The sequence below is a fragment of the Schistocerca americana genome, chromosome 3, assembly GCF_021461395.2.
Source record: "Schistocerca americana isolate TAMUIC-IGC-003095 chromosome 3, iqSchAmer2.1, whole genome shotgun sequence".
In the NCBI taxonomy this organism is placed as follows: domain Eukaryota; kingdom Metazoa; phylum Arthropoda; class Insecta; order Orthoptera; family Acrididae; genus Schistocerca; species Schistocerca americana.
Genome location: NC_060121.1, coordinates 554,127,356 through 554,145,658, shown reverse-complemented (window position 1 = coordinate 554,145,658; position 18,303 = coordinate 554,127,356). Strand labels below are relative to the sequence as shown.

At 39.8% G+C, this 18,303-nt stretch overlaps 1 protein-coding gene across 2 annotated transcripts in view; it reads left to right on the top strand.

Annotated features, from left to right (window-relative positions):
- The window catches only part of LOC124605205 (protein lava lamp-like), a 157,355-nt gene that overhangs the window by 54,242 nt on the left and 84,810 nt on the right, over positions 1–18,303 (top strand). For both annotated transcript variants that reach the window (XM_047136744.1, XM_047136743.1), the window contains exon 6: positions 8,927–9,149. In XM_047136744.1, the coding sequence (XP_046992700.1) occupies positions 8,927–9,149 (223 nt within the window). The remainder of the gene's footprint in view (positions 1–8,926; positions 9,150–18,303) is intronic.

Sequence of the window (18,303 nt, the reverse complement as noted above, 5' to 3'; positions counted from 1 at the left end):
GCATATCAATTGGTGAGCTTTCATCAGAGGACCTCAACTCACTGTCTAGCATAAAAAAACTTGTGCACTTCACAAGTACTGTGATACCTGAGTAGGTGCTTGCTTTGTTTAGTGCATTCCTGACCTATCCAGTGGAGTCCTACAATTCTCCATCCCCTAACACAGGCCCATAAATATCGAGCGGAGTCCTACAATTCTCCATCCCCTAACACATGCCCATAAATATGGAGCCGAGACTGTCACAGAATCAACAGAGCCTTTGATTGGCACCCTCCACTCGTATCCAAAGCAAAGGACCACAATCAACTATAGGTACGATGCTGCAAATTGTAACCTTTGCTTGAATCCCACGAGTGAGGCCAGCAGTCTTCACCATTTCTGCCCGTCACCCATATGAACTGAGGATGGCCTCAGAACCCAAGTGACAACATAATTGGTGCTGGCGTAACCCAGAACTTGCAGACGTCTGCACCCTGCACCCTTGATAGTCACAGGCTGCACTGCCTCCACTTCTCAGATGAGGCCCTGAGGCAGACATACCGAGCGCACAATGAACTTCATTCCAGACGTGGACACTGTTTCTCTAAGGGGCTTGACAACACACCTAACATTGGAGCTCCCTATAACTATCAATTCCTTGCTCCTTTTTGCCTGCTCAGACTCTGCTGAAGGAGCAGCCACCTGTCCACTTACATGTTGGTTGGTCGAGGCCAGCCAGTGTCCACCTTGACCCTCTGCCTCGAGCGGCACAAACGCGTTACAACTTGCCACTCACCTTACAAGGTCGTAACCCTCTCTTCGGGTGTACTACAAGCTTCCTTGGTAACAGAGCCCGTGACATATCCCACACATGCCAGATTCTCTGCCACCACTACACCCTGAAGCAGCAGCCAGTAGATGGCTCATTACAGCTGAAAGCATTTTCAGCTGTTGGCAAACTTTGGCCAGTTCCTCATGTGTCCACACGCAGCGTGTACACACGTGTCCATCCTAGGACTACTAACTGGTTCAGTCCATGTTAAACTGCCTAATTTCGGAACAAATTTCACTGAAATAACAGGCGAACATTCATAAGTGTCCCCAATGAACATTATCAAAGTTTAGCGTTCATTGAAGCAATACTGGCCAAGATATTTTCACTCCATGCATGATATTACGGAGAACGAGCATAAATTTCTGGTGACTAAGAGCTGTTGTATCTTGGGCAATATTTTGTTGAAAGAAACGAAATTTAGCCATATTGTACAACTCCATTCGTTCTCTTAAGAATGTTAATGAAAAGAATATTGCGAACCATATTCAGCAAGAAAATCTTAGGTAAAACTACCAGATAAAATTGATGTAAAAAAAATTTCACAGTGTGGCTTCTTATATCCCAGGGACTAAAGGTATGCTGAATGTGATGCTAGGCGTAAAGTCACTTAACAACACAAGATTCTCAGATATAAAGTTTCATTTATGTACCACTTCCCAATCCTGAATAATTTAGTGCAAAGTTGAAGATTTTGTAAAAAGATCAAAACTGGTATTTTCGACCTGATTTTCCAAAAAGCTATGTTGTCTAAAGCTTTCCAAACTGGGCTCATTAATAAGTGCCATGGTTTTAACAACAAACAAAAATTTATTCGATTATCCAGCGTGAGCTAGCAATCCTAGACAACTTCAATCACAGTTGGCTGTAAAAATCTCAGTATGAGAAAAATGTTAATTTTGGATTCTTATATCTCATAGATCAAACACATGCTGAGCACAAAACTTAATATGCAATAGGTTAGTAGCACAAGGATGTGGAATACAAAATTTAATTAGCTACTATTTTAGAATGATCCTCAGGTTTGTCAAAAAAAAAAAAAGTTCATTTTTCTGAAAAGGTGAAAATAGGGCACTTCTTTTATAAAGACCATTTTCTATTAAAGCTTTGAAATAAAAGAGAGCATTTTAAGTTTGGCTTCTTATATCTCATTGATAAAAGACATGATAATCATGAAACTTTGGCACAACTACATAGCAACAGAAAGGTTTCCAGAATAAAATATCCTTCATGAACCATGAACTGCTTTCCAGATTTCTACAAAATCAGTTCAGACTTGATTTTCATAAAAATTACAAAAATACAGCAGATTCAGTTTGCTTTTAGAAAGTCTGATTTCCATAACCGATTTTAAACTAATCATAGTTGGAAAGAACATGTTTCCGAGCATTTAGGAAATAACATTTGATTTTCTGTTGCACGCTGACAATACCTGAAAATAATGGACAAATTTGAGAGAAAGTACCATGGGAAGAGGCTGCATTTGAGAAATCTGTTGATTGTGTTTTGTTGCAATTTTCTTTTTATTATTGAAAATTAATATCTCACTATATTGTGTTGGTCCACAGTGACATTGTTTACAATTTATGCTGTGATCAGTTCTTGTGTGCCACCTACTGTGAAAATGGCTGAAGTAAATAATCAGTAGTGCTCATGTAAAGAACAGAAGAGATAAGGTACTTAGCAGCTCTGTAAGCAGACAGGAAGCGCAACAGGGCTTTGAAACCTAAATTAAGAAACCAAATTACAATCTTGAGAAACTGGATGAAGAAGCCCCCCACTGGTTGGTATTGCACAATGAGCGAGCATAACACCTATGGAAATGGGATTATCGGTTCATGTTCTTGAACAAATAGCGACAATGACACCATGGACCAGTGCAACATAGTGAGATATTATTAGTCAGTTTAAAAATAAAAACCACATGCAAATGAAACATGGGCAATGGGTTACTGCAATGTTACCTGTTACCATGGTACAGTCTCTCAAAGTTGTCCATAATTTTCAGGTATTTTTAGTGCACGTTGGAAAATCGAACATGATTTTCTGAATGCTCAGAACATGCAAAAAAGGTATTTCTGAAAGCAAACTGCATGTGATGTATTTTTGTGATTTTTATGAAAATCAAATTTGAGATGATTTTGTAGAAATTTGGAAAGCAGTACATGAATGATACTTTATATTGACAAACCTTACATTACTTAGTTGTTGTCTCCAAAGTTTCATGTTTATATGTCTTTAATCAACAATATATAAGAAGCCAATGTTAAAATTTCTTCACAGCAGGATTTTTCTATTACTTTGCCTCAGTTTATGTAGCACTGTTAACCACTGTTCGCGGGAGGGGGACAGCTTCTGAAGCTGTAATACACTATGGTATTTGTGAAAGAGAGAGAGAGAGAGAGAGAGAGAGAGAGAGAGAGAGAGAGAGAGAGAGAGAGAGAGAGGAATATACCCTGTTTTCGCATTTTTAAAAAAGTCGTGGTTTTTTGACAACTTATTAGGTCACTGGAAAATAGTATTTGAATGAAATTTTGTATTCCACATCCTTGTGCTACCGACCTATTGTGTATTAAGTTTCACATTCAGCTTGCATTTACTCTATGAGATATATGAATCTGAAGTTTACATTTTTGTCATGCCATGATTTTCACACCCAGCTTTGATTGAAATTGATTAGCATTGTTATTCTGTGTTGGCTTATCAAATAAACTTCTTTTTTGCTATTAAAAACCATGGTCTTTCTAATGAGCCCAGTTTGGAATTTTTATAGGACATAGGTTATTGCAAAATCAGGTTGAAAATGCCACATTTTTTACCGTTTTACAAAATATTCAACTTTGCACTTAATTTATTCAGTATTGGAAAGCAGTACATAAATGAAACTTTATATCTGAGAACTGTGTGTTGGGTTACTTCATACTAAGTGTCATGTTCATCGTACCTGAGATATAGGAAGCCAGACTTTGTAATTTTTTCAGCCTATTTTGCCTAAATTTTTTTGGCTGAGTATGGCTTGTAAAACTCCTTTCATTATTATTCTTAAGAGAACACTTACAGTTGTTCAAGATGACCACATTTAATTTCTTTCAACAAAGTATTGTCCGAAACATAATAGCCCAAAGTCACCAGAAATTATCATTTGCTCTCTTCAAAGTTGTGCGTGGAGTCAAACAAGAAAATATATCTTGGCTGGTATTGCTTTGATGAACATGAAACTTCACTCATATTCATTCGGGACATGTGCGAATTTACACATAAAATTTCAATATAATCCATGATGATCAAGCATCATAAAGGACAATATATCACATACAAACTTATAAATTTTACAATGATCCTAAGTGTTCCTTGCCATACATAAATGTAAATCAGACATGAAATAAATGAAACAAGAACACATTTGACCAGTGTTCCTTGACATTCTCTCCTCTTCAGTTGCAACATAATTACATAACCCTCAACAATTTTAGTGGCACTGCTCTGTAGCCCTACACTCATAGAGCATCACTGTACTTCGGTTAAAATTACTTTTGGATTGACAGATTGTAGTGGCAGGGGGCAGTGCTGCCAGCTTGCAGTCAACCAAGCTTCACAAGGTGCTGCATGTAACATACAAAACGAAAAACACAGTGAGCATGTGGCACTCAAAGCAGAACTATGATTGGATGGCAGTTGGCTGTAGGGGCCAACTTGGTGAAACATCAATCATAAAGTAATTTTAATCAGAGTACAGGACATTGTTGGTGGCCATCAGTGACTACCTGGTACAGTCCTCTCATTGTTATGAGCAAGCTCCATCACTTCAGGCATTAGTTTTGTAACCTTTATTATGTTGCCCTAACTTAACAATATACATTTCTCCTTTCTGACTTTGTCACGATTCCTGTTATTTATATCATTTATGAATATGACTCACAAACTATATCCTTATGAATATAATAGAGGGAAACATTCCACGCGGGAAAAATATATTTAAAAACAAAGATGATGTGACTTACCATACGAAAGCGCTGGCAGGTCGATAGAAACACAAACAAACACATACATACACTCAAAATTCTAGCTTTCGCAACCAATGGTTGCTTCGTCAGGAAAGAGGGAAGGAGAGGGAAAAACGAAAGGATGTGGGTTTTAAGGGAGAGGGTAAGGAGTCATTCCAATCCCGGGAGTGGAAAGACTTACCCTAAGGTAAGAGGGAAGGAGAGGGAAAACACACATCCTTTCGTCTTTCCCTCTCCTTCCCTCTTTCCTGACGAAGCAACCATTGGTTGCGAAAGCTAGAATTTTGTGTGTATGCATGTGTTTGTTTGTGTTTCTATCGACCTGCCAGCGCTTTCGTATGGTAAGTCACATCATCTTTGTTTTTAAATAAACTATATCCCTATAATGATTCTATTCATAGGCTTAATTAACACTAATAAAAATCTTCAAAAATTAAATTTCTGAATTGGGTAAATGTAATTATTTATTTGCAAAGGGTTAAGCATTATTCCTAACGTAGTTTTCTTTCCCACTCTGGCACTACTGACTCACTAATGAATTTCAAGCAGCATAAGGTGCTTCCTTTACTCAACTTCTTACTCTGCAGGTTAACCTTTAAGCTTTTCATGCCAGAATTAAAAAAAGAGTAATTTTTGCTGGTGGATGTATGGTATGTGGCCGTGATGGTCTAAATGTTAAAATACTAGAGTCCAGCCCTAGAGACCCAGGGTTCAGTCCCGGATAGGGATGGGGATTTTTCTTATTCTAGTCCTTCCAGAACATCAGTTGCACTCAGCCTGCTACAAAATTAGTGCCAGAGGTCTTCACCCGGGGTAAAAGGTGGCCGGGCAATGGGCCCACCACCCCCTCCTTGTAGTACTGTGACGAAGAAAGGTTGCAGTCTACAATTCAGTCAGGTCAAATGCTCAGTCACAGGCTTGAACCTCAGACTTTACTTTTTTAGCCTCATAGTATAGCAAAAGAGTAGCAACAATACAGGAATCAGAATCTGAGAACAGTGTTACACCAGCTCAGAGCCATGTAATCGCAAAGTACATATTCACTAAAGAACAGTGATGCCCCTGAAAGCTTGTTCTCAACCAGATTGCAATGAACACTGTGACAATTTTCAAGCACATTCTTTGAATTTCTACATTTGCATCTGCATCTGCACTCCGCAAACCACCATGAGGTTCATGCTAGAGGGTACATCGCATTGTACCATTTATTGGGGTTTCTTCCTTTTCCATTCACATGTGGAGCATGGAAGAATGATTCTTTGAAAGCCTCTGTGCAGGCAGTAATTATTCTAATCATGGCCCCTATGTGAGTGATAATGTAGGGGGTTGTAGTATATAGTTTAAAGCTGGTTCTAGAAACTGTGTTAATAGTTTACGTCTTATCTTAAAGAGTCTTCCAGTTCAGTTCCTTCAGTATCTCTGTAACATTCTCCACAGATTAAACAAACCTGTGACTATTTGTGCTGCCATTGTCTGTATATGTTCAATATTCCCAGTTAGGCCTATCTGGTATAAGTCCTGCACACTTGAGCAATATTCTAGAACTGGTCGCAAGAGTGATTTGTAAGCAATCTCCTTCGTAGACTGATTGCACTTCCCCATATTCTACCTATAAACCGAAGTCAACCACCTGCTTTACCCACCATTGTACCTATGTGGTCATTCCATTTCATATCCATACATAGTGTTACACCCAGCTATTTATTTGATTTGGCTGATTCCAACAGTGACTCATTGATATTATAGTCCTAGGATACAATGTTTCTTCGTTTTGTGAAGTATAAAATTTTTCATTTATGAATATTTAGAGCAAGTTGCCAATCTCTGCACTATGTTGAAATCTTATAAAGATATGACTGAATATTTATGCAGCTTCTCTCAATAGTACTTCATTATAGATAACAGCATCATCTGCAAAAAGCCTGATGTTACTATTAATATTGTCTACAGGGTCATTCATATGCAACATGAACAGCATGGGTCATAACACACTTCTGTGGGCTACCTCCGAAATTACTTCTACAGCTTACGATGACTCTCTATCCAAGATAACATGTTGTGTCCTTCCTACCAAAAAGTCCTCAGTCCAGTCACAATTTTCACATGATACCCCATATGACCATACTTTTGACAGTAAGCATAGGTGTTTTACTGAGACAAATGCTTTTTGAAAACCAAGAAATACAACATCTACCTGATCGCCTTAATCCAAAGCTTTCAGTATGTCATGTGAGAAAAGTGCAAGTTGGGTTTAACATGATCGATGTTTTATAAATCCATGCTGGTTGTCATTGAGGTGGTCATTTTGTTCAAGGTACCTCATCACATTCGAGCTAAGATTCTACAACAAATCGATGTCAAGCGTATTATATGGTAGTTTTGTGGATCACTTCTACTACCCTTCTTGTAGACAGGTGTAACCTGTGCCTTTTTCCAATAACTGGGCACAGTTTTTGCTAAAGGATCTATGATAGATTATAGTTAGAATAGCGGCTAACTCAGCCAAATTCAGTATAGAATCTGACAGGGATTCCATTGGGCCCTGGAGCTTTGTTCATTTTGGACGGTTTCAGATATTTCTCAACACTACTGACACTAATACGTATTTCATTCTTCTTTTCAGTGCTACAAGGAATAAATTTGAGCAATTCTCCTGGGTTTTCCTTTGTAAAATAACATTTGATAATGGAGTTGAGCATATCATCTTTTACTTTACTACCCTCAGTTTCAGTTCCTGTCTCATTCACCAGCTAACTTTGGTGCCACTAATAGCCTATAGATAAAAACAGAATTTCTTTGGGTTCTTTGAAAGATCATTGGACAATATTCTGATACAAAGGCAGTGTGCATTGCTCTCTTGACAGCCAAACGCGTTTCATTCAGCATCGCTCTATCTATAGCCCTACACTTTGTTTTACACCAATTACTCGGTAATCTCTGTTTCCTTAGAAGTTTCTTTAACAGTGACTGTAAACCATGGAGGTTCCCTCCCATTATGAACTGTTCTGCTGGGTATGTATCTGTCCAGTGCGTGGTCAACTATTCTTTTAAATTTGAGCCAGAGTTCCTCCACATGCCCCTGCCCTATACTGTAAGTTTCAAGTTCCTCATTGAGATATGACCGTACTCTCTTCCCCCCCCCCCCAACGTTATGGTCACTGAAGTTTCGCTATGGCGATCCTCAAAGAGGTCAGGTCTGTTTGTTGCCATTAGATGCAATATGTTTCCATCATGAGTAGTGTTGTAATTCTTTAGGCTTACCTGGCAATCTGTTGATATTTTGAAAAAACAGGACTTCTGCCGGATGTTCGTGTCGTTCTTGCACAATATTTTGATGGTGTAACTCTCTGTCTTCTTCAGATGCTACCCGAGAATGGTCCTCGAGTTGACCGAGTCCAGTATTTATGCCTGTAAGGTGCCAGGCGCTCCCTAGTCAGCCCACACTGCATTGGGTGTTCCCTCCGCGATCCGTGCCCGCCAGGCCAGGCTCCCATGGGCCCCTCTGGCCACTGGTTTTCCCACTGCAATCCGCATATGGCTTGGCCGCTCTCTGGGTTCGCAGTCATCATCTGTAGTGTCTGGTGCTCTGTATCCTGGCTGTTTCCTCGATTTCCACTTCTGTCTCTTCCTGAGCGCTCCGTAATCGGTTCGTGCTGCGCGAGTGTTCCACCTCCGGTGCACACCCGCTTGGCATGGCTCCAATGCTTCCCTCTGATCGCTGATGTGCTGACCAACGTCTGTACAAGACTTGTATGTCCTCTAGGGTCATGTTTTCATAATCTTGGGAGTGTCAGGAAAAATCTGTAGTGTCTGGCGCTGTGTCTCATGGCTGGTTTCTCGGTCCCCACTCCTGTTTTTTGTGAAATCTCACAAACACACAAGACTGAGGTGCCCTCTGCAGATTACATAGCACTGTCTTTTAAAGTACACGTGCATGTCACTGCATAATAAAGCACGGAAACATTTAAGTGTGAATTTTTTGCGTATTGATGTAGATGCAAAAGAAATGCAGAGCTATTACTGTGTGTTCTGTTGTGCAGGTATCATTTCATGCAGCAGTCATGTATATTTTTTTAAGTTTTATTTTAGTAAGTTGTTTTTCATTCTGCAGGTTACAACAGATGGAAGACAGAAACAAGATGCTGGAATCGACAAGATTTGAGCTGAGTACTCGGAATGCAGAGCTCCAAGAGAAAGTTGTTCTTTTGCAATCTGAATTACAGAAACAGTCTGAAGAAAATCATCTAACTGATAATGTAAGAGCATTAGAAGAGGCTCTTGAGAAAGCAAACAATGAGATTAGTAGCCTGAAATCTGTTATTCATGAAAACAAGGTGAAAACATTTAATTTCTTTCCGTTTTCACATATATTTGTGCATGTGTGTGAGAGAGAGAAAGAGGGGGGGGGGGGGGGGGGGGGAGATGGATGGATGGAAGTGGGGTGGCTTTTTAGATGATGACAATCAAAAATAAAATCCTCCGATACCTTCCTCCTGCAGAAGATGAGGTTTTTTAGAGCTCTCATAGACAAACTACGTTCTGCAGGTAGTTATGAAGATAGTATGGTTTTTAATAATGTGATTATTTGGTAATATAACACAACTGCCTGATGTGCTGCTACTCTCTCCACTCTAAGGAGCTAATCTTTTGCTGGTACTTTTTTAGAAATCAAACAATATCAGGTTCAGTTGAGAACAGTTCTGAGCAATTTGCAGACTGTACCATATGGTTTATTACAAAAATTATTACTCATTTCAAACAATTTAACTACATCCCATTGTAGCAATGTCCCATGTGCCACAATACTTTTTAGGAAGCAGACAATGGAGGGTTTGAGTGAGAACAGTTCTTAGCAAACCACAGCCTGTTGCATATGTTTTATTGCCAAAATTTTTACTCGTTTCAAACAATTTAACTACATCCAGTTTTAGCTATGTCCCATGTGCCACAATACCTTCTTAATCACTTACACTGAAACTACAGCTGTCGGAACGCAGCACAGATCATCAAAGCAAAAACACACTAGCGAGTGCAGCCAACCACAGAACAGATTGTAGCAAACTCTAAACTGCTACTGCTGTTTGAATAGAGCTGAATAACATGAGGTTGCAGAACAAAGAACGTGACACAAATAATTATACAGAATCCATTACTTCCAAAACCATGTGTTCCACGTGAGTCCATTTAGCAAGCACGTCTGACTAATGCCAGCTCAGACACAGAGCCTGTACTGAACTGCTAACTGCGTACTGGGAGCAACAACAATCACTATTTCAGGCATGGCAGATTACGGGGGGGGGGAGGATCGCCCCCGGATCGCCCCCTCCGAGAGTTGAAACTAAATTAAAATCAGATGGTAATTTTTGTAATCTGCACCAAAGTTAAACACCATAGTGGCATGCTTTACAATTATATAATCTGCTGTGTGTGTGTGTGTGTGTGTGTGTGTGTGAACTGAATTGAACTGACACCTCTGTGAAGGCTTATGAGCTTGCTGGTGTGTGTTAACAATTATATACAAGAAGTTATTCAGAAAAAGGTTGTGAATGCTACACGTTTCAAGAAATTTAAAACTTTTTTTGTCTAAAATAAAACACCTTTTTGCAATTTTTTGATATTTTTAAGTATCAAAACAGCCTTAAACAGTATTTTTGAAGGTTTTTTCCTTAACTTTCAAGGAGAGGACCCCTGGGTGTTCTTTCTCGTCTAGGTAAATGCCCCCACCCACAAAACTTCATTAATCCACCCCTGATATCTGAACACATTGTCAGTGGGTAACAATTACTTCGACAAGCTGGCTAACCCAGGATAGGCCATAGTATGTCCATTTTGGATATGAATCACTAGCCACTCAGATGATTCTTCTGTGACCCAAAGAGAGAGGAATGAGCAAGGTATCAGCTCACCATTTAAGCAAAATGCTTCATGTCCCATCCACAGTGCAACAAAATTCACAATTGCTGTAGGTTGACACCTGATCTGCTAATGAATGGTATCACCATCTTTGGACCATTAAAGAACCTTGTTGTGATTAGTCATATTCATCTGATATAGCCATTAGGCTTTGCTTGATTACTTTGTTGCAGGGATCTGATACAGTTTTCTGCTACACAGTTGTCAGTGTTTGTTGCACTGATTGAAAGGAAATGTGTGGGAGACCATGAGGTCGCATGGCAGTGTATGGGTACCATAACTATATAATAAATTTTGACCACAAGAACCTTTTTTTGTTTAATAACAGCTGACAAACCTGGCATTGTCCTGGTATTCATTTTTCCAGTTTTCTGTGTTTGTAGTGAAGTATACATATATTTGTGAAAACACATTTGAAATTATGAAACAGTTTTACAAAGAAATGTACATTACTTGCAAATGTATAAGTACAGTATACAAATTAAGAGATGTTATTCCTCACTGTAGACAGCTATAATTTTTGCCTACAGCTCTTTGTGCTTTGCAGTTGAAAGCTGTCTAAAACGCTGCCAGGTGTCAGGTATTTCCTTAAGTTGACTCAATTGTAGGAGTGTCTTAGTAGCAAATTATAAATGTATTAAAACATCATGCATGACATGGCATTTTCAACATATCTCAGTGTTTACGACATCGAATCTCTTGAACTGTGTGTCTTACAATGATATATTTATGTAAGTACATTCAGTGGCAAATACGGATACTGCCAGTGAAATATGTTGCGAATAGAGTTAGTACCAAAGAAGTAATAAACTGAGGTGACAAAACATCATAGGATAGTGATACGCACACAAACAGATGATGGAAGTATCATGTACACAAAGGTATAAGAGGGCAGTGCATTGGCAGAGCTGTCATTTGTATTCAGGTGAGTCATGTGAAAAGGTTTTGGACTTGATTATGACAGCATAAAAGGAATCAACAGACTTTGAACACGACATGGAGGTTAGAGATAGGCACATGGCACATTCCATTTCAGAAATCATTAGGGAATTCAATACTCGAGATCCAAAGTATCAAATCAAACGTGTTTGTGAATAGGCTACAAAATTTCAGGCATTACCTCTCACCACTGACAACACAATTGCCGACGGTCTTCACTTAATGGCCGAGAGTAGTGGCTTATGCATAGAGTTGTCAAGGCTAACAGACAAGCAAAAATGCATGAAATTACCTTATAAATCAATGTTGGACGTACGACAAACATATCCGTTAGGACAGTGTGGCTAAATTTGGTGTTAATGGGCTATGGCAGCAGACGATCTACGTGAGTGACTTTACTAACAGCACGACACAGCTTGCAGCGCCGTTTCTAGACTCATGACTGTATCAGTTGGACTCTAGATGACAGAAAAACCGTAGCACGGTCAGGTGAATCCCTATTTCAGTTGGGAAGAGCTGATGGTAGGGCTAGAGTGTGGCGCAGACGCCATGAAGCCGTGAACTGAAGTTGTGAACAAGGCACTATGGAAGCTGGTGGTAGCTCCCTAATGGTGTGGGCTGTGTTTACGTGGAATGGACTGGGTCCTCTGGTCTATCTGAACCAATCATTGAGTGGAAATGGTTATGTTCGGCTACATGGAGATCATTTGCAGCCATTCGTGTGCTTCATGTTCCCTTAACAATGCTCCACGCTGCCAGGTCCCAGATGTTTGTGATTGGTTTGAACAACATTCTAGACATTGGAGCAAATGATTTGGCCACCTAAATCACCCGGCATGAACCCCATTGAGCATGTATGAGACATAATCAGAAGGTCATTTTTTGCTTAAAATCCTGCACTGGCAACACTTTGCCAATTGTGGATGGCTGTAGAGACAGCATGGCTCAGTATTTCTGCAAGGAACTTCCGACAACTTGTTGAGTCAGTAACACACCAAATTGCTGCACTATGCAGAAGGAGATTTGATAACGACGTTAGAAGGTATCCTGTGACTTTTGTCACCTCTATGTAAATTTAAATATCATGCACAATGTGACAGTTTTTCCAGCACCTCATTCTTTATGATGTCATATCATCTGAACTATGATAGGTACGTGGTTCTTACCTCCCACAGCGACTGTTGCCTGACAGTAAGGGATAAGTACACCAAGTTTTGCTAAATCGGTCCTGTTGTTCAGACCTAGATGTGGAAAACACACACACATATTTTTATAATATATTCGGATTAATACCACCATCATACTATGACGGTTGGCAGGATAAACAGTAATGGCACACTTTCCCTGCAAGCTTTTACATTGCGCTGAAAATGTGAAATGCACAGAACACGATATTGAAAGAGAGAAACTGAGCTATCCTCCACTTTTTCCTCCCTATATCATTTATGGTGTATGTATGCTTCACATGTTAGGAAATTTATGTATTGAAAGGAGTACAAATGCTGTTTAAGATGGTATCTACCATTCTATTGCATTTATTATTATATTCTTAGGCTGAATTACTGCTGAGGAATATTGTATGTGACTAAATGTATTGTGTAACAAAGGTATTATTGTCTGAAAGGATACAGTCATTAAATTTTGTATCTTTACGTGTGGTGTAACAAACTTCCATGTAACTTAACCATCTACCCTGGCCTAGCTAAACATGACAGACTGAACATATGTACTCAGTTGTAGAGCATAAAATCTAGAGCAGATTTTCTCCTCTGTAATATCTGTTGCAACCAAGAGCTTCATTGCATTGTACGGCATAAATTATTTGGAGTAATTCACTATACGTTCCAATCATAACGGATTTGTGTTTGTACAACAGACTAGAGGACATCGAGTGCCACATTTATCAAATGTGCTAAGAAATTTCCATTATTTTAATTACCATAAGTATATATTTCATTACTTTGCACAAATTAATTATGTGTGCATAACTAGACAAGGACATGTACAAAATTTTATAAGCAGAATTGTAACTGACCATCTCTCATATTCAGTTGACCTGAGAGAGTCAGATCAGATATAGGTTTGATTAGAAACAATTTGGTGTTAATAAACCATTACTGACACTGAAAACTGATAGAAGGAAACAAGGTGGAAGATAAGGAAAATGTAAAATTTGGACGTACACATCTTGGATAATATTGGCTTGTTAGGTGTCATCTTGTGTCAGCAGCATAATGTGCAACTGTCCCATCATGTATCTACTACATTCCCTTACCATGAGCCAAGGGTGAAACTTGAGACCAGTTAGATGGAAACTTAATTGAAAAGATTACATTTCAAACTGAAATAAAATGGCATATAATCATACATTCACAGTTGTTCACAAATAGTTTGTTTGTGGACCCATATCTACTGAAACGTTTTTGTTTCTTCAACATGTCAGACACTTAGTTTAACTACTAAGCTAGTATAGTGCAAAGGCATGTTCATCTTCACAAAATGTCTACATCCACACTTACATACTCACTCCGTAAGCCACTGTATGGTGTATGGTAGAGGGCACGCTTTACCGCTACTAGCCATTTCCTTTCCCATTTCACTCCCAAGTGGAGCAATGGAAAAACGACTCTCTGTACGCCTCTATATGAGCCCTAATCTCTCTAATCTTATTGTCATGGTCCTTACATGAAATGGACTTTGGCGGCAGTAGAATTGTTCTTCAGTCAGCTTTGAATGCGAGCTCCGTAAGTTTTCTCAATAGTGCTCCTCAAAAAGTACATCACCTTCCCTCCAGTGATTCCCATTTGAGTTCCCAAAGCACCTCCGTAATACTGGTGTGTTGTTTGAACCTATTGGTATCAAATCTAGTAGCTCTCCTCTGAACTGCTTTGGTGTCGTCCTTTAATCTGACCTGGTACAAATCACAAGCACTTGAACAGTACTCAGCAGTGGGTCCCACTAGTGTCCTGTATGCGGTCTCCTTTACAGATGAACTATGCTTCCCTAAAATTCTCCCAATAAACCAAATCCAACCATTTGCCTTCCCTACTACAGTCCTTTTGTGCTCATTCCATTTTGTGTTGCTTTGCAACATTACACATAGATATTTAATAAATGTGACTGTGTCAAGTAGCAAACTACTAATACTATATTCGAACATTATGGGTTTGTTTTTCGTCTCATCTGCATTAACTTCCATTTTTATACATTTAGAGCTAGCTGCCTTTCATCACATCAACTAGATATTTTGTCTAAGTCAATTTAGTATCCTCCTACAGTCACTCAACAACGATACCTTCTCACACGTCACATCATCACCAGCAAAGAGCCGCAGACTGCTGCTTTCCCTGTCCACTAGCTCATTTGTGTATATAGAAAATAACAGCGGTCCTGTCCCACTTGCCTGGGGCACTTCTGTCAATACCCTTGTCCCTGATTAACACACCCTGTCAAGGAAAACATACTGGGTTCTGTTATGTAAGAAGTCTTTGAGCCACTCACGTACATTCGAACCTATTGTGTATGCTTGTACTTTTGTTAGAAACCAGCAGTGTGACTTTGTGTCAAATGCTTTATGGAAATCTCAGAATTTGGAATCCGCCTGTTGTCCTTCATCCATGGATCAGAGGCTCTCATGTGAGAAAAGGTCAAGCTGAGTTTCACATGAGTGATTCTTTCTAAAACCATGCTGATTTGTGGACAGAAGCATTTCCCTCTCAAGTAAGTATATTATATTCAAACTGAGAATATGTTTAAGGATTCTGCAGCAAACTGATGTTAAAGATATTGGCCTGGAATTTTGTGGGTTCATTCTTCCCTTTTTATATACCGGAGTCACCTGCACTTTTGCTTCGGACTTGCAAATGAGAGATTTGATAAATGCAAGCCAAGTGAGAGGCAAATGCTGTAGAGTAGTCATTGTAAAACCAAATTAGGTTTCCATCAGGACCTGAAGACTTAAATGCTTTCAGCTCTTTCAGTTGTTTCTCTATACCAGAGATGCTTATTTCTATTTTCTCTATGCGGGAGTCTGTGTGATAGTCAAACAATGGTATGTTTGTATGATTCTCCTGCATGAATGTTTTCTTAAATGTGAAATTTAAAATGTCGACTTCACTTTTGCTGTCTTCTACTGCCACACCAGACTAGTCAAAGAATGAGTGGATAGAAGCCTTTAAACCCACTTAGCAGTTTTAAAAAGGACAAGAATTCTTAGGTTCTCGGCAAAATCTGTTGCTAGGGTATGACAGTGGTAGTTGTTGTAAGCTTTGTGCATCGATCTTTTTACAGGTGCACAAATTGCTGTTAGCTATAGCCTGTCATCATTTGCACATTCCATTTTGAACTGAGAGTGCACCAACCTTTGTTTCCTCAGCATTTTTCAAATTTTGATGTTAAACCACAGTGGGTCTTTTTCATCTGTAATCCACTTACTCAGCACTTACAGCTCCAGAGTATGATTTACAACCTATTTAATCTTTGCCCATAATTTCTCTACGTCCATCATACAGGAACTAAATTATGTCAGTTCATTGTCTAAGTGAGATACTAACAACTGTCTGTCTGCTCTTTCTAGTAGAAATACTCTCCTAGCCCTCTCAACTGATTTATTAATTTCGGTAACCAAAGTTGCTATGATCACATTATGGTCACTAATCCCTTTCTCAATAATGATGCTGTCGATTACGTCAGTCTTGTATGTAGCTACAAGGTCTAAAATATTTCCATTGCATGTGGGCTCTCGAACTAACTTTTCAAAGAGGTTTTTGGAAAATGTGTCCAAAATAACTTCGCTACAATGTTTGCCTGTATCCACTGCAGTGAATCCATAGATCTCCCAGTCTGTGCTCAGTGTGTTAAAATTGCTTCCAACTAATACTGCATGATCTGGGTATTTCTGCATTACTGACCGTAGACTTTCTGCTAGTGACTCTAAAACTGTCATAGCAGGGTGGTTGGTAAAGACATCCAACAATTAACTGGATTTCACCTAGACCTGTTGTGCGTGACCAGATAACTTCACTGTCACATTTAAATTTGACCTCATTAGCGACAATATTTTTGTGAACTGCTGTGAACACACACCCTCCTATGGTGTCTAATCTGTCTTTTTGATATACTTTACATAAATCACTAAATATCTCTGAGCCTTTTACTGTGGGCTACAGTTGGCTCTCAGTCCCAGAATAATTTGAGCATGAGAAGTTTCCTGGAGGGCAGTAAATTTGAGAACTTTGTTACGAATACTTTGACAGTTAACTGATAAAATTTTGTTAATCGAAGTGTCTTTACTCTGAGCACGGTATGATATCGCTATTTGCAAGTTGTCTGGCGAGTGTTCGGCAGAGAACCTCAACCTACCACATAGCCTAAAAAAACCCATGTGCCCTCCACAAGTACTCAGCTACCCTAGTAGCTGCTTTATTTGTGTAGTACACCCCTGACCTATCAAGGTGAATCCTGCAATTCCCCACCCAATAAGGCAAGTACAGAAATCTGCAGCCAAGTCCATCACAGAGTTGGTGAAGCCTTTGGTGAAGACCTTCCACATGGCTCCAAACAAAAGGGCTCCTAATCAACTGTGGGAACAATGGCGCAAATTGTGAGCTCTGATTGCACCGTGCACACAAAGTCAGCAGCCTTCACCACCTGCCCCAGCCGCCTGTATGACCTGAGGATGGTCTCAGAATGCAAGTGACAGACATTGTTGATGCCGATGTGAGTGACAACTTCCAGACAAGTGCACCCTGCATGTTCAAAAGTCATAGGCAAGGCCAGCTCTACATCTCAGATTTCCAGTCCTGAATACTATCTTCCTAAGGGGTTCCATAACACTCCCAGTGTAGGAGCTTCTGATAACTAGTAAACCCTTTCCCCCATGAACCTGCTCAGACATGGCTGAAGCAGTGGCCACCTGTCCATTCACAGGGCGAATGGTCAAGGACAAATTGCCAGCCTCCACACCAGCCCTTTGCTAAAAGCTACGCAGTCGCTTTACCACCTGCCACTCATCCTCCAGAGTGGATGGATCCACCATGTTGGGGACACTAGGAGGTACCTCAGTAACAGAGCCTGTAAGCAAAACAAGACATTTGATGTGTCTCATGCAACATGCCAGATTCTCTGTCACCGCTACACCCTGAGCCAACTGCCTGGATATGACTGACCGTAGCCAAAACAGCATTCAGCCATTCATAAACTTTGGCCAGCTGCTCCTGCGTCCGCACGTAGCCTGCCCACACCCTACCCATTCCAGTATTCGTAACTTAAGAATTGACTATAAAGGCACAGACAGTAACCTAGATATTCAACTTGGTAACCACTTTATGTGTCACCAGTGGAGGCTGACACCTTATGAGCTGTGAAGCCAACTGTTCAGCAGAAATGAAAACTGCACTACAGACTGCCTGACAACACTTTATAGCAACAAAAACGTGAGACTAAAACTCGTAACTAGAGGGAAAAAACTGCACGAAATTTAAGAAATATGCTATTAAGAAAACACAGAAGAAGCTAAATCTACACACTCAGGTGACAAAAAGTCTTGGATACCTCCTGATATCATGCCAGACCTCCTTTTGCCCAGTGGATTGCAGCAACTCGACGTGGCATGAACTCGGCAAGTCGCTAGAAGTC